Raw genomic sequence first — 22,595 nt, forward strand, 5'->3', positions numbered from 1 at the left:
CCAGCTGGGAGCAGCAGCCTCAGCCTCTATTGGGGGTGGTGTCCATAGCAGGTCCTTCCCCATGCAAACTGCAAGCTTCTCTCCCCCTTTTGGAAATGCTGTCCTGCCTATGTCACACCTTGAGTGGAATAAGTGCAATAAAGCTGGATCATATGGATAAAAAACTTTAATGCTAGAATGGTATTGTCTCAGTCACTTGGCGATACTTCCTGACATCCCCATCACCAAAAGCGGTCCTGGAGCATCCCTTTATTCAGCCTGCTACCCCTCCTCTTCTCTGATCTCTGGCAGAGGGCACAGGAAGTCATGCCACCACACAGAGACCTTGTTGCTTGCTATGGCTATATGAAGCTAGACCTCCTTATCTGTATAGAAGCAGCAACAAAAGAAAGTCAAGCAGACTGTTCTCTGCAAAAGCAAGGCAGTGCCTGAGCAAAAGCTGGCCACTTGCTAGATTCAGAGCCTGTCAGCAGGCAGAGCTGAAACACTTGACAGGCAGGTGTGGATTCCATTGCAGGTGACTGTCCAGTAACTTGAGCCCAAGAGCAGCTGGTGCTCCAGCCCCCAGCCCAATCTGGGTCAAGAAAGCACCCATCTCCCTGAAGGCCCCATTCATGTAAGAAGTGCCAAAAGCAGCCTCTTGAGTCCAGCAACTTGTCCTCAGAGTTTCCACACAGACACCGGCCTATAATCAGGAAGGTGCCTCTCCTTGCTGGCCTTTGGCTTAGTCCTCTGTTGATAGTAAGGGCCCTTCCCTACCTAGCTTAAAGGGGCCTTTTGTCCCTCCTTGAATTCCCTCTCCCATGCAGCATCCTCCTTCTACTGCCGTCCCATAGCTTCTCCTCCCTAAACCCCCAGATCCTCTATGCCAGGCATCCCTAAACTGCGGCCCTACAACTTCCATGATCCCTAGCTAACAGGACCAGTGGTCGGGGAAGATGGGAATTGTAGTCTAAAACATCTGGAGGGGAGGGCCGAAGTTTGGGGGTGCCTGCTCTATGCAGTTGGTGCTGCTTTCCTTTTTGCAGCATAGTGGATCTCTGGATTTAGGGAGGATTACACCTGGAGGAGGTCACTGCCTGGTTGTGGCGGAATTAAGGAGGTACAAGGGGCCTCAGGGGTATGAAAGGCCTTTGTCCCTGGCCAATTCTTCCCTAAAGCATCCATCGGAAGCCACCTGTTGCATGTCCATGTCTGCCCCGCAGGGTGCACTTGGTCAGGCCGGGTCTCTTACCTCCTGAGCCCCCCAACCAGGGTGAAAGAGGACCCTGCTCACCCCAGTGGCTGCTGCAGGGCTGTTCTGGACAATGCTGAGCAAGGGTTTGTAGGGGGACTGCCCGTCTAGGCGGCTGCCAGCGCTGCCACTCTTGCCCTGGGGGGCTGTGCCTCCCTGGAGAGCTGAGCTGAAGGAGCGGTAGCCAGCCAGGAGGGAGGCCCCTGGGCAGGGGAAAGACTTTCCTGGCCCATGCTGGGAGGGGCTGCCTGGCCTCGCCTCTCGCTCTGCAGCTGCCATACAGGAGGAAAAGCAAAGTGAGTCTGGGCCTTCTGGGAAGACACCCTGGAAAGCAGGGTGCAGGTTGCTGGTCACAGGTGAAAAGCAAGGCCCTGCGTCATGACTGGATGGCTGGATTTGGTCCCTGAAAGGAGAAAACTCCTGCTCCTCCTCCTCACAGACCTGGCTGAAGGCGGCCATGGGCTCCGCCACCAGGCTGCTGAAACACTTGTAGCCCGAGGGCTGGGGGGCGGGTGTGCTGAGGGGCAGTTCCAGGGCAGCACTGCTTGGCTGGGAGGAAGCCACCGTCTCTGTGCTGGTGTTGTGATAGACAGGTTCAGAAGAGGTCTCCAAAACACCCCTGTGCTTGTCCAGCCGTGCATCTTGAGAAAAGGAAAAAGCACTCTGCATGTGCCCCAGAGCCTGGTCCTTGAGAAGGGTGTGCTCGTCCAGGATACTGGTGCCCCCACTGCTCAAGTCCCCACTGAGAAGGTCTCTGAAGAGCTTGGCCACAGCGTCTTTATGAGGGACCTGGCAGTCTTCCTCTTTCCGAGTTTCTGGCTTGGCAGATGCAATGCAGCTGTGAATATGCACAGGGTGCTCAAGGCCCATGTTTCCAAATGGTGCCACCGCTGCTGTCACACCAGCGGCCACTTTGCTCTTGGCGGGGTTTGGGATCTGGTCCCACCACCCCTTCTTCACCCCTTGTTCTCATTAGATTAAAATTTAAACAGTAACCTTATATGCAGACATTTAGTATTTTTTCTGTTATTAGCAGCCCAATTTATAAAAGCCGAATTTGGAAACAATCTATAGAACTCCCCACAGAGATCTGGTTAAATAGTATTTGGAGTGTGGCTCCATTAGAAGGCCTTACTCACCACAAAAGTGTAATTAAAGGCACTTCAAGGATAGACACTTTTGGTCAGGGGTCAGCAACCTTTTTCAGCCATGGGCTGAAAACTGTCCCTCAGACCATGTGGTGGGCCAGACTAATTTTTTTTTTTGGGGGGGGGGGAAATGAACGAATTCCTATGCCCCACAAATAACCCAGAGATGCATTTTAAATAAAAGCACACTTTCTACTCATGTAAAAACACCAGGCAGGCCCCACAAATAACCCAGAGATGCATTTTAAATAAAAGGACACATTCTACTCATGTAAAAAAGCACTGATTCCTGGACTGTCCATGGGCTGGATTGAAAAGGCGATTGGGCCCCATCTGGCCCACAGGCCTTAGATTGCCTACCCCTGCTTTTGGTGATGTTGACTTCCTTTCTTTTCCTTTATAAATGAGACAGAAGATACTTTTATTCCACTTTCAACACAGGAATCTCTGTGGAGAGGCTACTTGAATTGACAATACCTAACTTATTGCATGTGCACTATGTACTATGTATGGAATTTAATAAGAATGGACCACTGGACAAGTTAATGTAGTTGTGTGTTCTTGTCTTTATTTAAATGAGAAACAATAAAAATCATTGGGGAGACTTCAGAAAGAGGTATTGTCTACAGCAGAGAATTGTGCTGAATTAAGTGAGAGGTCTGCATATTAATTCGATGTCTAGCTGATTGGAAATGCAAGACCTTCAGCAATGTGAGAGAAATGCTGTCGCTCACTCAAAGGGGCCGGATGATACACAAACGTTCCTGCGGGTGGGGTCGGAATATTTCACAAATCCAGAAGGTTTACAAAATCCAGAAAAAAGAGCCCACAATGTGGAGCCCAGAACACACAGGGATGCCAGCTGGGATGCCAACAGATTGCTAATAATAAACAGGTGCCTTACCAGACCCACCCAGCTGTTTTCCAACTTATCGGGTTGCTCCAATCACTCCAGTTGTTCCCGAGGAAATAATTTTTCTGATGCACTTTAGCAATATAGGTTGTTGCTGGCATGAGGCTGCCTACGGTGATTTTAAGTTGCATGTCCATTGTCATGCGTTTGCGTTCCTTTGAAGGAAAACCCCCCCAGAAGCAAACAGGTTTACATTATGTGGTCCTTCCCACACCGCAGGAAAACACTGGGAGGAGGTTCTTCTGGTGAGTGGAATTCTTCTCTTTCCCAACTTTCTATGGAAGGAGATCATTTTGGGATATGATAGAAAATTGATTTTGGACTCTTATGTAGCAATGCACAAGGGAATAAATTTCAGAGAACTGTTTCAAGACAAGCTGCAATGGAAGCTCTGTAGATGAAATCAAAGGGCTCAAGACCAAATGGCGGAAGGATCGCCTTCCCTCCCTCCTGAGCCTGGCCATTTCCCACCTGAGGGGGTGGGGGCAGCCACAGCCAGGGGCCCAGGGCTGGGCACATTCCTCCATCCAGACAAGGAAGAAAAGATGCAATTCAGCCTAGCCAAGGAACTAGGAGTGTGTGGAACAGTAATGGGGCAGTGAAAGAGGCCTGGAGGGCTGCATCTGCCACCCCTCCCCTAGGTTCTGTAATCCAAAGGAAAGCAATGGCTTGGGGCTGGCAGCCCTGATCTCAAGCCAGTCTACTCTGAGAAGTCTTGTATCCCCCTCCAGGCACCTGAAGAAGGGGGCTCTCCATTACAAAGGTTTCTGCCACAATAAACCTACCACCCTTTAAGGTGGTGACTTTGCATAATGTACTAAGATGGATGCAGGAGGGGCTAAGGAAGGTCTCTGAGCATTGATTGGTGCTAATCATGAAAACAAACCCACCCTTCCCACCCCACTTGTATGCTGCTCCTCTTGTCTTGTTCTTCAGAGCAGCCCCCAGGAATGCGCAAGGAGAGTCTGCCAGACCAAAGGATCCCTTACCAATGTCATCAGGGTCCACACTCTTCTTCCAGATCTCTTTCCCTTTGGCCTCCACTGAGAAAAGATACATGAAGCGATACACTTCTTTAGTCTGAAGGGCGCAAGTACACTTGGGGGTCCCATTCTGGCCTCTCTTGTTCTTAGGAGAACACTCCAATGAGTTCCTGGAACAATGGTAAGACTTAAAAGATGTTTTCAAAGTAGACAACACTCAGATTATTTCTGCCACAGCCTCGATTTGGGAAAGCTCAGCCCAAGTGAGAGAGGGGCTTTGCAATGCTTCCAGCTGCACCATGCTGTGGATTCCCCAGACCCCCAGGGAAAGTTGCAAGTGTGCAAGACGAGATAAATCTGTGCACCTTGGAAGTTCTCCAACCACAAGTGGTCCAGTGAAAAGTGTAATGAGAAACCCTTTGGATCCTGCGTTTCTTATTCTGCTTTTGGAAAACTCACAGTGGTAAGTTGTGAGGAGGGTACCACCATCCCCAGAATCACCCAACAGAGGAAAGAGGAGATCTGGTGGCAGTTCTCTCGTTTCACAGTATGACCTACATTCGGCCACTGAATTGATCAATCGTTTCAACACGCAGGAGGAACTTCTTGGGGCAGTCGGTAGAGGCGTCCACTTCCCAGGAACAACCCACTTCGGAGTCATAGTCTGTGAAGCAACTTGGCTGGATGTCCTTTGAGGATGCGGCTAGAAAGAAACAAGAGTTTGTTTGAGTGCCAGACTGACACCAACTATTGTGCATCATCTCCAGATTTTCAGAGGAAAGCAGTGTAGGAATGTTTTACTCAATGAAACTTACATATTCAGAGGAGGCCTACCCTGAAAGGGCCTCTGCAAAGCCACACTTTGGCCCTCCGTGACTCCACTGCAGAAAGGGATAGAATCTCTGCTCTACTCCTGTTTTGTCAGGGCAGAGCTGTAATTACAGGGGAGCTAGCCAGATTTTTTGCCCTGAGTGAAGCCTCCAAATGGGTGCCATTGAGGCTCAACCTGTGTGTGTGTGATTGTGTGTGTGTGTGTGTGTGTGTGTTCGTGTGTGTCTCTGTGTGTGTCTGTGTGTCAAGCTGTGTCTTTGACAAGGGTGAAATAAAGCCTAGATCTGACTCTGCCCCAGGGGGACCTTTTGTTTATATATATTTTGTTTATAAAAAATATTCCTGGGGTAGAGAACGCATTGTGTCTGAGTCTGGAAAGCTAACTCTGCCTCTGCCTTAGAAAAAAGACCTTCCAAGGACAAGCCTTAAATTTCTATGCTGACTGCTGCTTGTTTTTTCTCCTCCAGGTGCATTGGGTTGCTCACCTCAACGTTTATAATGCTCTCCTAAAAACATGAAACTAGCCCTGACACTTGATCAGGCCAAGTATCCTGCTCTCTCAGATGCGCCAGTGGGAAGCTTGCAAGCGGTATTCAGACACAAGAGACTCTCCACCTACTGTGGTTTCTTGAAAATGGGATCTGGAAGGGTTTCCATGTTTGATTAGAGGCAGAGTATGGCCATCATGGTGGTAGCCACTGACGGTCCTGTGAAATTGGATTAAAGTCATCAAATTTGTTGGCCATCATTGCCTCCTGTGGGAGCAAGTTCCACATTTTAACTCTGTGCTGGATGAAGAAGTTCTTCCTTTTTTATCTGTTCTGAATCTTCCAACATTAAGCATCACTAGATGTCCTTGACTTTTAGCATTATGAGAGAGAGGAGGAGACTTTTCTCTATCCAGTTTCACTCCCCATGCTGAAACTCGTTGCGAAATGCCTCAGTGCCCCTCGGTTCATTTCCTTGACTGCTTCCTTGAGCCACTTCCTATGCAACGCAGCTGTGCTCCAGATTGTGCCATGACATCTCCAGCTCAGCTTACTCAGCCCTCCGGAAATGAAACAACCACAGGACTAGCATGCCCCCCCCCAGGAGGGAAGGCGCAGCGTCTGTCTCCCAAAGGTGAGGGGCCCTTCCCACCTGCCCAGCTGCTCTCCTGTACTGACTCTGGGATCTTGATCTCGCTCTGCTGCATCCCCTGAAATCTCAGGGCGGACCAAGTGGACTCCTTCAAGATGGAACTGAACAAAGCTCTGGTAACAAGGATCCGTTTTAGGGTGCTTTCTACTTGGAGTTGTCGCACATTGAAATGTTAGGAGCTCGCTGCCCTGGGAATTTTATTGAAGCAGGGGAAAGAAGCACAGCACGGAATAAATAAAACCCTTTCTCCTTCATGCTCACCTAAGTGTGGATCTCCAAATTCTCCCCCATAATTACCCGAGCGCTCCCCCCCTTGCTCTTGCTCCGTACCATAGGAGCCAACTCTAAGGGGCAGAGGGCCGCCCTCCCCCAGGTTGATGGGTATTGCCATTCAAATGGTGTGGGTGCACCAGATCATGTGATCAATTATGTGGGGTGGGGCTTCCCCCCGCCATATTTTATTCAAGTTGGCAACCCTGCTCCCTACCATGGGGGTGGCCAGGCTTTATGTTGGGGGGGGGGCAGAACCTCAGTTACTTTTTATTGATTTACTTGATTTAGGGGGGCAGCTGCCCTCCTTTTGCTATACCCATGCTACCAACTGGTCTTTCTCCAAGAAGGCAATCCACTCAACCCGGGAAACAGGTGGCGTATATGCCACCCCTTTCCCCACACTCTTGGAAATCTCTCTCTCTTCTTCCATCCCCTGAAATCTGAGGGCAGACCAAGTCGACTCCCTCAACATAGAAGCAGCCATGAGGAAGGACCACTCCGGCTCCTGTCCCCATAGTGGCCAACCAGATGCCCCAGAGGGTAGAAGCTCACAGACAGGACCTGGGCACAGCAAGAGCCCCCACTGCCATTTCCAGTAAGTGGCATTACTCAGAGGCATTTACTGCCTCTGACACTGGAGGGAAAACGGTCAACGTGGCTAGTAGCCACTGACAGCCCTCTCCTCCTCCTCCTCTTTCTTCATGAATTTGTCTCATCCTGTCTAAGTTGTCCAAGTTAGATGTCATCACTTGTGGAAGTGAGTACCATAATGTTTTAAGTGTGTGGGGAAGACCTTGCTTTGTCTCCCAAAATCTAGCTTCCTTGGACGCCCCCAATGAGTTCGCCTGTGAAGGAGGGAGGGGAAAGAACAACATCTGCCCAATGTACCGGAAAAATTATACTGTTGCACTACTAAAGAGAAGTAGGAAGGATCTCCTGACACAAACAGTGGGGAGACAGACGGAGCACCCATGAACTCAAGAAAATTCATAGAATTAGAACTGTAGGGTTGCTGCTAGTGACATCACCTACCCCCTTTGTCTGCAGTGCAGGAATGACAGCTAAAGTCCTGCCAGTCCATGTAGATAATGTGGATAATGCAACTTAAGACCCCAAGTCATTGCCCCCCCCCCCGCACACCCAATGACTATGGCTGGACGTATGCTGATGGTGATGAGAGGAATGCAGACCGCTTTTGGAGGGGGGAAGAAATGGGGTCAAATGGTGGGTTTCTGGCTTATTGCAGAGTTTCAAAACCCCCAACAATACCAGAAAAGCAGGCCTCCTGGAAACCTGACCCAAGCAGCCTCAGCCCATTTCAGGCAGCTGAAACCCTTTCCATATGGCTTTCCGGTTCTCTTTGCTTTGCTTGTTTGTTTGCTTGTCAGTTTGTTTGCTATTTAGATGTGTTATAAGAATTTTGAGGTCATATATATATATATATATAATAATTGTTCATAAAACATGTACATGAATGTACAGAAACATGTCTGAAGCAGCATAGGAAGACAGGCCTGACTGACACCATTTTGACTCTCTCTCTCTGACCAGGTGTTCCTCTGCAAGGAAGAAGGGGGGTGGGGGGAACCTTCTCATTGTCTCAGGAATTAAAGTGATAATCCCTGGCATCCTGATACCTGGGTGCCAGACAAAAGGGTGTGATTAACTTGGCTGGGAAACAGGGAAATGTAAATATCTCTCTTTTTTGTTGATTAGGTTTTGGGGGCAGGGGGCAGGGTCCAGACTGCTCAGATTACTGCCACCAGACCTCCCCTTTCATGATGTACCTATGATGAATCTAGGGAGAGGGGTCTTGGGCTACACCCCTTCTGTGACATATGGATGATGCTTCTGGGGGGTGGGCTGAAACCAATTTCAAATTTCTTTTTAAGGGCAAGACACCTTTGTTTGGGGTTCCTTCCTTGTTCTCCTGCGTGAGAGGAAGGACCCTGTTGCAACAGTTTTTTATTCTTTAATAAACTGTACTTTGCTTTTCACAGCCTTAGTTTGGTCTCTGTCATTCTACGGCCAGCGGCAACATCGTGCCTGCTTGCCTGGATCCTTGGGCTCTTCCTGGGTCAGGATCCATTTCTCTGGGTTCATAGGAACCAGCTTAAATTTTACTTCAGATGTATAGCACCTCTGAATGCGGACAGAGCTGGTTTTAAACTTAGGAACCTTTTATTTCAGATCAATAGGCAGTGCAACTCCCAATAGAATATAACAGCCATGGGGCGAGTTTCTAGAGCTTTTTGAGAGATGGAGGAGTGAGGGATGGTGTTTTTCTGATCAAATCCCCTTCATGCACAAGTCACCCTCTTTCTCTCCCAGCCACCTTAGGCGAGAAAGCCGATGGTCCTCTGCTAAGTTGCTCCTACAATTTAGAGACTCCCCCTTTGTTTGACTGCATTTTCCTCAAACAAGCAATTCTTTTTTTAAAAAAATATATTTTTATTAATTTTCCAATTAAAACCAATTATATCACATTCGTTATTTCAAATTATACACATATATATCAATCAAACCGAATATTATGCCAAATCATCTAAAAAATTTTTTTGGGTTCCCATGCTTCAAGAAATTGGGGATTCCTCGCAACCGTCCACTGCCGTCTTTTTTCTAAAGTTCAAATCGTCTCTCCAAGTTCATAATAATCCGAATCTTTCCCTTACAGTCACATAGATGTTTTCCACTTTCAACCGATTGTTTCCCAGCTGCTGAGATAAATATCAAACAAGGTTTCACAAATGTTCTTTCTCCTGTGTGGGTTAATCAGTCCAGCCTCCCCATAAATCTTCTTGGTCTGGAGCTCCCTGTTGCGTCAACACGAAGCAGCGCCATCTTAAAAAAACTCAAAACACTTTCGTTTTCTCTCATAACCGGGTAGATTAACGATCTTTATAAAATTTACAGCTTTTCCAGGCAGAAGACCCAAACATCAAACCATAGACTCTTGGTAAATTAATGGATCTCCTTGCCCTATAGCTGAACTTAGCTTCAGGTCGCTGCTCCAATTCAAAGTGCGTCACAGCTCATAAATCCTCCAAACGCGTTCAGGCACTCCTTCCGTCCAACTAGAGGGGGGCTTTTCTCGTCGGCAACTCCACATCTTTAAAAAATATGCTCAGTAACAACAGTTTATAAAGTTCAACTCACACAGTCTTTTGCTTCTCTTTCACTCCAAACAAACCAGGACATCGCGTCTGGGAAGGTACGAAGTAACTCATATGAAGAAAAATAAAAAAAACTCACTTCCCTTATCGCTCCGTCCCCATCAATCCTTCTTTCAGATGAAATACAGCCTTTGACTCCTCTCCCTCAGCAGCATAAATTTCTCAGCAGTAAACAGCGCTTCTTCCCCTCCTTCTGAAGTATGTCCATAGATTTAAGCCTAATGATCTTCTTTAACCATGGAAATCCCCGCCATGCAGATTAGCGTCCGGGAGTCCTGGCCCTCATAAGTGCTCAGCCCAAGCTCCCCCCACTCCAAAAACAGTCGGAGTGGGTCTGGGGGCATCGCGGGCCAGCGGCCCCTCTCCGTAACCCCCGGAGAGGGTAGGGGGTTGCCATTTACTCCCCTAGCAACCGCCAAATTCCTTACGAAGGTCAGAGAGATGGAAAACAGGTCCGCCATTCCTGCCGGCGGAAACCGGAACCCCTCCTCAAACAAGCAATTCAATGCTTCCGGAGCCTGGATAGCAAAACTGGGCTACATTGCAGTGCTCTCTCTCTCACACATTCACTCACCAATACAAGTGCATCGAAGCTTCATTTTCTCAGCCACAACGCCACCTAACAACAACAACAACAACAACAACAATTTTATGGTTGCCCCAGCCACTTGTGAGTGGCTTCTAACAATTATAAAAGCATAATAAAACATCAAACGTTAAAAACTTCCCTATACGGGTCAGCCATCTAAAATTACCATAGTTCTTTATTTCCTTGACACCTGATGGTGTTCCACAGGGGGGGTGCCACTACCGAGAAGGCCCTCTGCCTGGTTCCTGGTAACCGAGGAGTGCCAGCTTAGCCCCACAACCATGGGTGCCATGCAACACGCATGGCCCTGGTGCCACAATTTGTGGGTGCCTGGCCCCTTCATGGGGAATTTTGCGGGTGCTCAGGCACCCAGAGCCCTGGGGACAGGGAGTCGGCACCTACCGGTATGTTGTATCTTCACTTCTCACAGTGAGGGAACTGCCAGAAGGCCCTCAGAGCTGAATGATGGGGGTGGAGACGCTCCTTCAGGTAAACTGGGCCGAGGCTGTTTAGGGCTTTAAAGGTCAGCACCAACCAACACTTTGAATTGTGCTCAGAAACGTATCGGGCACAATATGTGTATTATGGCTGGGCAGTATTTGCATCAGTTGGGCGTTTTTTTTTTTAATACAGTACAGGGAAAATAAGCCTGAGTCCTGACTTTGCAGTGACTTTTCCTTTAAGGGTGGAACTGTGACCATTCAGAGTTATACTGAAATGTGTCTGAAAAGTGTCTGAGCCCACCCCATGTCCTTATGGGGCGGGCAGCACTATCTCTCCCCCCCCCAATAAAACACCTAAATGAACCAGGACGCTCCTTCTACAGACAATGAGCGTCTCCCTCTGTCATTTGTTATATTGAGGCCTTGCACTGCTCCCAGCTAGAAACGTCAATCCGGGCTGTCACATCGCTCATTGGCTAAGAGCTCCTACAGGGCGTGGCCATTATGTCGGAAGCTCTTGTCTCCCGCGGATTCTTTTCTGGTAGGAAGATCCCCGCCGCCCCTCCTGGCCTTGCTCTCTGTCCAGCTGGCTGCCCGGCTGCCCTCTTGCAGAGAGAAGCAGCTTTCCTCCACGGAGACTTACCGTGCCAAAGGAAGCAAGCGAGGAAGACGGAGAGGAGGAGGCAAGGCCTCCTCCGGGGCCCCCCAAAGCCCGTCCTGCCGTTGGCCATCCGGAGAGCTGCTGATGGAATGTGCCTGGCCCTGCTGGGAAGAGACAATGTTAGTGTATTTTGAAAGCCTGTTGGTCCCCTCCAGATGCGTGCCACAGGCAATGGGGGCTCTGCAGGCTCGGCTGAACCCTAGAGCGATCTTCACTACGGAACGCCACCCGCTTACCTGTGCAAAGGGATTAGGGAGCCCCCTCTTATTCAAGGCCCAACTGAGAGCAAGGCCCAGCCCCTTTGCAACAGTCACATCCAGCATCCAACAGGCAGAAGCCACGAGACATTGGCCAGTCGCCCAGCTGTGGCCAACCACTTGTCCTGCCCTTCAGGCCTTCAGCTTCTATGAGTAGCTGGGAGGAGACTGGGCCAAGGGGGCTCAGATGCTAGGGCCCCAAAACACTCACCACTACTCAAAGGCCTGGAAACAATGCCTTATGAGGAACGGCTTAGGGAGCTGGGTATGTTTAGCCTGGAGAAGAGAAGGTTAAGGGGTGATATGATAGCCATGTTCAAATGCAGTATATAAAAGGATGTCATATAGAAGAGGGTGAAAGGTTGTTTTCTGCTGCTCCAGGGAAGTGGACACAGAGCAATGAATTCAAGCTACAAGAAAGAAGATTCCACCTAAACATTAGAAAGAACGTCCTGACAGTAAGAGCTGTTGTAAGGTGGATTGTAAGCTGTTGTAAGCTGTTGTAAGGTGTTGTAAGGTGGCTTCCCAAATTGACCAGACGAAATCTCAAGCAGTTGAACAAATTTATTATTGGTTTGTCGGCAAAACAATATGGAGCAGTAGGGAAAAAACCATTCCTCATTCTGCCCCACCCTTGTCCATGTACAGAGAGCTTTTATACCTTTTTGACAGAGTGAAGATCAGCCTTTCTGCAGTACTTCATCAACCAATCAAGAGAGAGCACCCCAAGATGCAAAGTCACCCGCCCAACTCTACTAAGTGGCGTTATGTATCTGGTACCTTCATACACGTGTCTATGTGGAATTTTACAGGCACAATTGTGGTTGTGCTCTGTTGTGTATTGAGTCAAAGGATTTTATATCTGTATTATTATTGTCTGTATTTGCATTAGGATAAAGTAACTGCCTTTTGGTTCCAGAGGGTACAGCTACTATTGGTTCATTTAAGCTGCTGTATTTGGATCCTCTGTCTTATTGGTTTCCTCCAAAAGGCAGCACTGTGATTTCTTGATATTGTTCCCTCCAAAATGTTTCCCTTCCTAGCTAGTCCCCTGTCCCTATAAATGTAGCTTTCCTCTCCTCAGTCTTCAGTCTTGTTCACTTTAATAAAGAGCTGTTACTAGAGAACTGTCTCCAGCATGTTTTGTCAAGAGAGCTGAAATCACAAACCCCACGTCACAACAACTGGCGACGAAGGTGGGATCCGGAATGCTGAGGAGCGGTTAAACACAACCCTGCCTCAGAGTCCGGATTGCAGCTGAGAACAAGACTCACTGGCCAGCTGAGAAGACGACCCTGCCCGCTAGGACAATGGAGAGTCCAAGGGTATTGGAGCCCTTCCAGCCATCAGAGCCCCACACCTGGGAAGACTACGTCGAACGCTTCGAGTTCTTTGCAGTGGCTCAAGGGATCACCGATGCCAGCAAAAGAAGGGCCACATTCCTGAGCTACTGTGGGCCCGAGACCTTCAAGCTGGCCAAGGCATTACTTGCTCCAGCAAAGCTGAGTGAGACATCTCTCCAAGATATTCTTGCCTGCCTAACAAGCCACTTGGCGCCTACTGAGACCAAGATGGCCCGGCGGATGGAGTTCCATAAGAGGCAGCAGCATGCTGGGGAGTCTGTATCCGCATTTCTGGCTGAACTCCGGAAGCTCGCTCAGCACTGCGGCTTCCAAAATCTGGAAGAGACTCTCCTGGATCGGTTTATTGGTGGTCTGAGCAGCAAGAAAGCCAGAAGACGCATCGTGGCTAAAGAAGAGGTTACCCTTGCTTCAGCCTTGAAGGAGGCTACCGCCACGGAGAATTATGAAAGAGAGGAGCTTGATGCCAGTCGCAAGGCCACTAAGCCACAGATAGAAGTTGCGCATGCCATGGACGAGCTAGAGGCTACTCCGAGCCAGAGCCCAGTCCGTGGGGTCGAGTTGGTGCGTCAGGCCTGCACAGTGCACAAAGATCGCCGAGGCAGTTGCCCAGGTTGTGGCGGAAACCATGGGCGGAAGAGTTGTCGTTTCAGGGATGCTATGTGCCGGATGTGCGGGAAGACAGGTCACATCGCCAGGGTCTGTAGATCGGCGGCGTCAGGAGCAACAGGAGCACCTATACTGGAGCATCGCAGACCGCCCACAGCAACTCATTTTCGAAAGGACTGCCACTACATAACGGAGATCAACGGGAGGGCCGTGCAGTTTCCAGCGCAAGGCAAGGCACACGTCAAGGTGAAGATTGAGGGTCAGCAGTGCGACATGGAGGTGGACTCTGGATCTGCATTCACCATTGTGTCGGACCAGACCGCGAAGACATTCTTCCCCAGGGGTAAGTTGCCCCCTCTGGAGCCCTTCCCGGCAACCTTGCAGTCGTACTCAGCAGGCCGCATCCATGTTATGGGAATGTGTGCCGTGAGAGTACAGTTCCGGGACAAACAGGCTGTACTCAAACTGGTGATTGCGAAGGGCAGTCGCCCCAGTCTCCTGGGCACTGACTGGTTCCCTGCCCTGGGACTGAGTATCTCGGGGCTTAATTCAATCCAAACCTGCCCTGAGATGAGTGAGGTATTATGCAAGGAATTTGCTGGTCTCTTTAATGGAAAACTGGGTTGTTATAAAGGGCCCCCAGTTGACTTCGAGTTGGACCCCGGGGTGGCTCCAATCCGACTCAAACCAAGGCGAATGCCATTTGCACTGCAACCCAAGATCGAGGCAGAGCTGGATAAATTGGTCAAGCAGGGAGTTCTCTCACCCGTGGACTCTGCTAAGTGGGAGACTCCAATCGTCACACCCCTTAAAGCAAATGGGGAAGTCAGGATATGTGCAGATTACAAATGTACTATCAATAAGGCACTCAGGGGAAACTCATACCCCATTCCAGTCGTATCACATCTGTTGGCTAAACTGGCTGGGGGCAAGGTGTTCGCCAAAATTGACCTGGCACAAGCTTACCAACAGCTGCCAGTAACCCCACAATCAGCGGAAGCACAGACTATTGTCACACATAAAGGGGCGTTCAGAGTTAACAGATTACAGTTCGGAGTTTGTGTGGCCCCAGGGATTTTTCAAGGGCTCATGGAACGCCTGTTAAGAGGTCTGCCGGGGGTCTTGCCATTTTTTGATGATGTTTTGATTGCTGGAAAAGACCCACAGGAACTGGTTGCGCGTGTCCGTGCAGTGTTGCTCAAGTTCAAGGAGGTGGGGTTGCAACTGAAAAAAGAAAAATGCAGTTTTGGGGTGCCAACTGTGGATTTCTTGGGGTTTAAAATTGATGCATCAGGCATCCACCCCACAGATGCTAAGATTAAGGCCATCATCGAGGCACCACGACCACAGAACAAGACGGAGTTGCAGTCATTCCTGGGACTTATTAACTTTTATCATTCGTTCTTACCCCAGAAAGCTTCGGTAGCTGAACCATTACATAGACTATTGCAGAAAAAGAATGTGTGGCGATGGGGGCGGGAGCAGCAGAAGGCTTTTGACTCCTTGCGAGGAATGCTGAGTAGCAGGAGCGTCCTTGCTCATTATGATGAATCAAAGCCGCTGGTCCTGGCATGTGATGCCTCTCAATACGGTCTGGGGGCTGTGCTGAGTCATAGGGAACCGGATGGGTCGGAAAAGCCCATCTCTTTCTATTCCCGTACGTTGTCGCCCACAGAGCGCAACTATGCTCAAATTGATAAAGAGGCACTGGCTATTGTGTCCGGAATCAAAAGGTTCTATGATTATTTGTACGGTCGCCATTTCTCCATTGAAACGGACCACAAACCACTGTTAGGGTTGTTCAACCCAAACAAACAAACACCACAAATTCTCTCCCCCAGAATGTTGCATTGGTCAATATTCCTGAATGGGTTCCAGTACACCTTGACCCATGTGCCGGGGAAACAGTTGTGCCATGCTGATGCGCTGAGTCGATTGCCCCTTCCTGGCGGGAGCAATGAGGATCCTGCTCCGGCGGAGCACATTATGATGCTAGAAACACTTCCGGGGGCTCCTGTAACAGCTACGGATATAGCTGAGAAAACTAGGAAAGATGCTGTTCTCTCCCGTGTGCTCACTTGGGTGGGGAGGGGGTGGCCAGGTGGTCCGCATGAAGAAAAATTCAGGCCTTATGCGACAAGGCAGCACGAATTGTCCATGCATAAGGGTTGTCTCCTATGGGGAGATAGGGTGATCATCCCAGCACCACTGAGAAACAGGGTTCTTGAGACGCTTCACATGGGACACCCGGGAATGGTCAGGATGAAGTCGCTAGCCCGATGTTATGTGTGGTGGCCTGGAATGGACCAGAACATAGAACAATGGGTACGAACATGCAAGGCATGCCAAGAGGTGCGGCCAGAAGTGGCCAGAGCACCAGTCCACTGGTGGGAGCAGTCCAGGACTCCCTGGAGCCGGCTGCACATAGATTTTGCTGGGCCATTCCAAGGGAAGGTCTTTTTGGTTATCGTTGATGCATATTCCAAATGGTTAGAAGTGGCAATGGTCCCTAGCATGGCATCAGCTGCCGTAATCAAGGTGTTGAGGCAGCTGTTTGCTACCCACGGGTTACCTGAGACCATTGTATCAGATAATGGGGCAGCTTTTGTATCCCAAGAATTCAGGGCATTCTTGGCTGATAACTTTATAAGAGGGGTCACATCCGCGCCCTTTCACCCATCCTCCAATGGGCAGGCTGAGCGCATGGTAAGAACAGCCAAAGAATCCATTGCGCGCTTAATGGAGGGTAACTGGTCGGCTCGCATTGCGCGAATGTTATTTTTGCAGCATGCGACGCCGTGTACTGCGACGGGCAAGTCGCCAGCCGAGCTGCTCTTAGGTAGAAGACTGGTAACGGTGCTGGATTATGTCCACCCAGATAAAATGCCAAACCGTAATTCAAGAGCAACCCCCCAGGCTGAGACTGACACAACAAGGTATCTCGCCCCTGAAGATCCGGTCTGGGTGAGGAACTATTCACGAGGTCCGCGGTGGGTGGCCGGTGTGATCACCCGGGCTAGTGGACCTGTGTCCTATTATGTGACCTTGGAAAATGGGCAAGTTTGGAAGAGACATATAGATCAGCTGAGGCGCCGGGCGCTCAGCAGGGAGGAGTCAGATAATTCATCCCTGGCTAATGACGCACAGCTGCGAGACCAGAGTGAAGATGGCCCAGAGGTGCAGTCACCAGGGGCTTCCGCAAATGAACCAGGGCCTGCTAGTCCTCAGGATGACGAGGTACAGGTAGGGGACCCTGAGATGTCTGGGACTCCATCTGTTCCTGATGAAACCCCTATAGCAGCCCCTCCACCACAGGTAACACCCAATCCAGAACCTGCAACACCTGTTGTCAGGAGATCAGGTAGAAGTTGTAGGACCCCACAGTACCTGAGGGATTACGTCTGCTGTGCTCACTAGGGGGGGAGGGGTGTTGTGTATTGAGTCAAAGGATTTTATATCTGTATTATTATTGTCTGTATTTGCATTAGGATAAAGTAACTGCCTTTTGGTTCCAGAGGGTACAGCTACTATTGGTTCATTTAAGCTGCTGTATTTGGATCCTCTGTCTTATTGGTTTCCTCCAAAAGGCAGCACTGTGATTGCTTGATATTGTTCCCTCCAAAATGTATCCCTTCCTAGCTAGTCCCCTGTCCCTATAAATGTAGCTTTCCTCTCCTCAGTCTTCAGTCTTGTTCACTTTAATAAAGAGCTGTTACTAGAGAACTGTCTCCAGCATGTTTTGTCAAGAGAGCTGAAATCACAAACCCCACGTCACAACATGCTCTACTTAGAACTTGCGGTGGGCTACATCCTCTATAGTCTGATGAAACAGAACATCTTGTGGCTAAGCTAACTTCCTTTCGCAATGGGTTACAGAGAAGGGTACAAACAGAGAAGTGCTGTCTAATTTACTTTCTATCAGAGACAGAGAGATTTAGAAAATGGAGTTCCTCTTGCTCTTGTGGTTTATGCTAGACAGGATGGAACAAAGTGTGGCTTAGCTAGAATTTCTTAGAAGTGCTGTGTGTGTCTCTTTGTGCAAAATGTTGCTCTTGTGCTGAAACAAAGAAAGAGAGAATTCTACTGGCTGCATAACATGGATTCCCTCTGGTTACTTAGGGCCTGTGTGGCCTGACCAGGATTATTCTGGCCCTGGTCATTGCCACCCTATACTGTTTGACAGTGGAATTTGCTGCCAAGGAGTGTGGTGGAGTCTCCTTCTTTGGAGGTCTTTAAGCGGAGGCTTGACAGCCATCTGTCAGGAATGCTTTGATGGTGTTTCCTGCTTGGCAGGGGGTTGGACTGGATGGCCCTTGTGGTCTCTTCCAACTCTATGATTCTATGACCCCCCTTTCCATGTGGCTTTCTGGTTCTCTTTGCTTGTTTGTTTGCTTGTTAGTTTGTTTGCTTTTTCAATGTATAGCACCTCTGAATGTGGACAGAGCTTATGGGGCGGGCAGCACTATCTCCCCTCCCCCCAAATAAAACACCTAAATGAACCAGGACGCTCCTTCTACAAACAATGAGCGTTTCCCCGAGGTTCTGCGAAGATGGCGGAGTATCAACATCCTCCCTTCTGACCTCCGTACTTTACTGGTTTGTTTTTAAGTTTTTTACTGTTTTATACCGTGTTTATATTTTATTTTCGTTTTATTCTTATCTACTTAATTTAGCTCAGTTTTAAGTTTTAAGTTTTAGTCATAGGTTTTAAGGAATTAAAGTACAGCAGGGAGTTGTTTAAAGTCTTCCTGACCTTCACTTGGGGGAGCGTCTGGGCCTCAGCATTTTTTTAAAGAAGAAACCTTTCAAGTTGTGACTGCTCTTATCGTTATCTCCCTGCATTTACTCCCTGCTCCACCATTCTACTAACCAAGCAAATGAACTGAAGCGAGACTTTTACCAACCTGATTTTTACCAAATAAATAATGGTGACGACATAAATCTGACATCAGGAACCATAAGACTGAAAAACCAGTAGGAGAACACTTCAATCTCCCAGGACATTCTATACAAGATCTCAAAGCAGCTGTTTTATTACAGAGAAATTTCAGGAACAGACTGGAAAGAGAAGTTGCTGAATTGGAAATCATTACCAAGCTTAAAACCATGGAAGCACCTGGGATGAATAGAGACATCGGATTCTTATCTCATTATGCATGATCAAGCTTTCTTTAGCACCTCAGCCCAGTACTAATTGCAGCCATCAGCAGCCATTAACAGCCATCTCCAGGTTTACCACTCCCATCAGCCCATCACCCATTCCCACCCACCCCCACCACCCTCTGTATATATATATATGGTCTGACACTTCTGTTTCTAGTGTATCTGAAGAAGTGTGCATGCACACGAAAGCTCATACCAAAATATAAACTTAGTTGGTCTTTAAGGTGCTACTGAAGGAATTTTTTTATTTTAAAAAAAGTGATTTTGAATTACTGTACTTTTTTTGGGGGGACGACGACGACGACTAAGAAATATGCATGCAGGTTGCCCAACACTTGCTATGCAAAAATTCACTTATCCAAACATGAGGAGTTAGTACCCAAACCTCACTATACACACACCTCAGATTCATATATCCAAAGCGCCAAAGTTTGCCCACTTCCTTGCTTCCTTCCTTGTTTGTGCTTTGCTGGTCAGCGACAGCCATTTTCAGCCACAAACGAGGGAGGGTGGGGGAGAAGGATAGGAAAAACCAGTTTTTCCTTTGCTGGTCGGCTGCAGCCATTTCAGGAAGAAAACATGGATGGGGTGGGGAGAGAGATTGGACAAAAACGGATTAGAAATGTTCCCATAGAAATCAGTGGCTGCCATCACCACCTCCCACTGTAAGAAAGGAGCCGCTTCTTCTCCAGGAACTCCTCCTCCACCTAACAGGCGGGGGCAACACGTTTTGGCGCGTTCCTCGTCCTTCTCCCTCCCCCACCTCTGCCTCACCTGGCGGGTTCCCTCGCTCCCTCCCCCGGCCGTTTCTGCAGAGGCTTAGGATCACTCTCTTCCCGAGGAGGCTTGGGAGGGAAGCTGCACACCCGCCAGCCATATGTTTGACGGGCCCAGCTGGCGGGCGTGCAGAGAATGGGGAGTCCGCCAGCAAAGCCGCGCAGCTCCCCCACTCGCTGGGGCGTCCCTGAGAGGCCTGCGCCCTGGTGCAATGAACCACTAAGCCTTATGGGAAAGACGGCCCTGGCTGCGTGCTGCTCTGCACATTTTGCTCACCAACCCAGTGAAGGGGAGGAGTGGCACTTTGGGAATTGAACACAATTCATTTCGAGCAGCAGGGCACCAAACTAATGCGCTGGGTGTTGTGTATTGAGTCAAAGGATTTTATCTCTGTATTATTATTGTCTGTATTTGCATTAGGATAAAGTAACTGCCTTTTGGTTCCAGAGGGTACAGCTACTATTGGTTCATTTAAGCTGCTGTATTTGGATCCTCTGTCTTATTGGTTTCCTCCAAAAGGCAGCACTGTGATTGCTTGATATTGTTCCCTCCAAAATGTATCCCTTCCTAGCTAGTCCCCTGTCCCTATAAATGTAGCTTTCCTCTCCTCAGTCTTCAGTCTTGTTCACTGTAATAAAGAGCTGTTACTAGAGAACTGTCTCCAGCATGTTTTGTCAAGAGAGCTGAAATCACAAACCCCACGTCACAACAACTGGCGACGAGGATGGGATCCGGAATGCTGAGGAGCGGTTAAACACAACCCTGCCTCAGAGTCCGGATTGCAGCTGAGAACAAGACTCACTGGCCAGCTGAGAAGACGACCCTGCCCGCTAGGACAATGGAGAGTCCAAGGGTATTGGAGCCCTTCCAGCCATCAGAGCCCCACACCTGGGAAGACTACGTCGAACGCTTCGAGTTCTTCGCAGTGGCTCAAGGGATCACCGATGCCAGCAAAAGAAGGGCCACATTCCTGAGCTACTGTGGGCCCGAGACCTTCAAGCTAGCCAAGGCATTACTTGCTCCAGCGAAGCTGAGTGAGACATCTCTCCAAGATATTCTTGCCTGCCTAACAAGCCACTTGGCGCCTACTGAGACCAAGATGGCCCGGCGGATGGAGTTCCATAAGAGGCAGCAGCATGCTGGGGAGTCTGTATCCGCATTTCTGGCTGAACTCCGGAAGCTCGCTCAGCACTGCGGCTTCCAAAATCTGGAAGAGACTCTCCTGGATCGGTTTATTGGTGGTCTGAGCAGCAAGAAAGCCAGAAGACGCATCGTGGCTAAAGAAGAGGTTACCCTTGCTTCAGCCTTGAAGGAGGCCACCGCCACAGAGAATTATGAAAGAGAGGAGCTTGATGCCAGTCGCAAGGCCACTAAGCCACAGATAGAAGTTGCGCATGCCATGGACGAGCTAGAGGCTACTCCGAGCCAGAGCCCAGTCCGTGGGGTCGAGTTGGTGCGTCAGGCCTGCACAGTGCACAAAGATCACCGAGGCAGTTGCCCAGGTTGTGGCGGAAACCATGGGCGGAAGAGTTGTCGTTTCAGGGATGCTATGTGCCGGATGTGCGGGAAGACAGGTCACATCGCCAGGGTCTGTAGATCGGCGGCGTCAGGAGCAACAGGAGCACCTAGACTGGAGCATCGCAGACCGCCCACAGCAACTCATTTTCGAAAGGACTGCCACTACATAACGGAGATCAACGGGAGGGCCGTGCAGTTTCCAGCGCAAGGCAAGGCACACGTCAAGGTGAAGATTGAGGGTCAGCAGTGCGACATGGAGGTGGACTCTGGATCTGCATTCACCATCGTGTCGGACCAGACCGCGAAGACATTCTTCCCCAGGGGTAAGTTGCCCCCTCTGGAGCCCTTCCCGGCAACCTTGCAGTCGTACTCAGCAGGCCGCATCCATGTTATGGGAATGTGTGCTGTGAGAGTACAGTTCCGGGACAAACAGGCTGTACTCAAACTGGTGATTGCGAAGGGCAGTCGCCCCAGTCTCCTGGGCACTGACTGGTTCCCCGCCCTGGGACTGAGTATCTCAGGGCTTAATTCAATCCAAACCTGCCCTGAGATGAGCGAGGCATTATGCAAGGAATTTGCTGGTCTCTTTAATGGAAAACTGGGTTGTTATAAAGGGCCCCCAGTTGACTTCGAGTTGGACCCCGGGGTGGCCCCAATCCGACTCAAACCAAGGCGAGTGCCATTTGCACTGCAACCCAAGATCGAGGCAGAGCTGGATAAATTGGTCAAGCAGGGAGTTCTCTCACCCGTGGACTCTGCTAAGTGGGAGACTCCAATCGTCACGCCCCTTAAAGCAAATGGGGAAGTCAGGATATGTGCAGATTACAAATGTACTATCAATAAGGCACTCAGGGGAAACTCATACCCCATTCCAGTCGTATCACATCTGTTGGCTAAACTGGCTGGGGGCAAGGTGTTCGCCAAAATTGACCTGGCACAAGCTTACCAACAGCTGCCAGTAACCCCACAATCAGCGGAAGCACAGACTATTGTCACACATAAAGGGGCGTTCAGAGTTAACAGATTACAGTTCGGAGTTTGTGTGGCCCCAGGGATTTTTCAAGGGCTCATGGAACGCCTGTTAAGGGGTCTGCCGGGGGTCTTGCCATTTTTTGATGACGTTTTGATTGCTGGAAAAGACCCACAGGAACTGGTTGCGCGTGTCCGTGCAGTGTTGCTCAAGTTCAAGGAGGTGGGGTTGCAACTGAAAAAAGAAAAATGCAGTTTTGGGGTGCCAACTGTGGATTTCTTGGGGTTCAAATTTGATGCATCAGGCATCCACCCCACAGATGCTAAGATTAAGGCCATCATCGAGGCACCACGACCACAGAACAAGACGGAGTTGCAGTCATTCCTGGGACTTATTAACTTTTATCATTTATTCTTACCCCAGAAAGCTTCGGTAGCTGAACCATTACATAGACTTTTGCAGAAAAAGAATGTGTGGCGATGGGGGCGGGAGCAGCAGAAGGCTTTTGACTCCTTGCGAGAAATGCTGAGTAGCAGGAGCGTCCTTGCTCAT

General features: G+C 49.4%; 2 protein-coding genes across 4 annotated transcripts in view; one reads left to right on the forward strand and one right to left on the reverse strand.

The window, feature by feature from the left end:
• NSMCE1 (NSE1 component of SMC5/6 complex) overlaps positions 1 to 22,595 on the forward strand; it is a 155,852-nt gene that overhangs the window by 77,416 nt on the left and 55,841 nt on the right. The gene's annotated exons all lie outside the window — the stretch shown is intronic.
• LOC148683673 (uncharacterized) lies at positions 3,009 to 19,684 on the reverse strand. Its single transcript, XM_088656817.1, has 7 exons — positions 19,553 to 19,684; positions 19,180 to 19,333; positions 11,371 to 11,492; positions 10,270 to 10,314; positions 4,837 to 4,981; positions 4,285 to 4,448; positions 3,009 to 3,450 (listed from the first exon to the last, which is right to left on the reverse strand). Exons 1-7 carry the CDS (start codon positions 19,653 to 19,655, stop codon positions 3,416 to 3,418), a joined length of 768 nt encoding a protein of 255 aa, XP_088512943.1. The 5' UTR covers positions 19,656 to 19,684; the 3' UTR covers positions 3,009 to 3,415.

This window comes from Zootoca vivipara, chromosome 13 (assembly GCF_965207765.1).
Source record: "Zootoca vivipara chromosome 13, rZooViv2.hap1.1, whole genome shotgun sequence".
Lineage (NCBI taxonomy): Eukaryota > Metazoa > Chordata > Lepidosauria > Squamata > Lacertidae > Zootoca > Zootoca vivipara.

Excerpts from the sequence above, each read along its gene's own strand:
- LOC148683673 (XM_088656817.1), bottom strand. The coding sequence starts at position 19,655 with ATGGCTGGCGGGTGTGCAGCTTCCCTCCCAAGCCTCCTCGGGAAGAGA. Across the intron at positions 11,493-19,179 it reads TTTGGATATATGAATCTGAG|CAGGGCCAGGCACATTCCAT; the intron begins GTGTGTGTATAG and ends GTCTCTTCCCAG. Across the intron at positions 4,449-4,836 it reads GATCAATTCAGTGGCCGAAT|GAACTCATTGGAGTGTTCTC; the intron begins GTAGGTCATACT and ends CCATTGTTCCAG.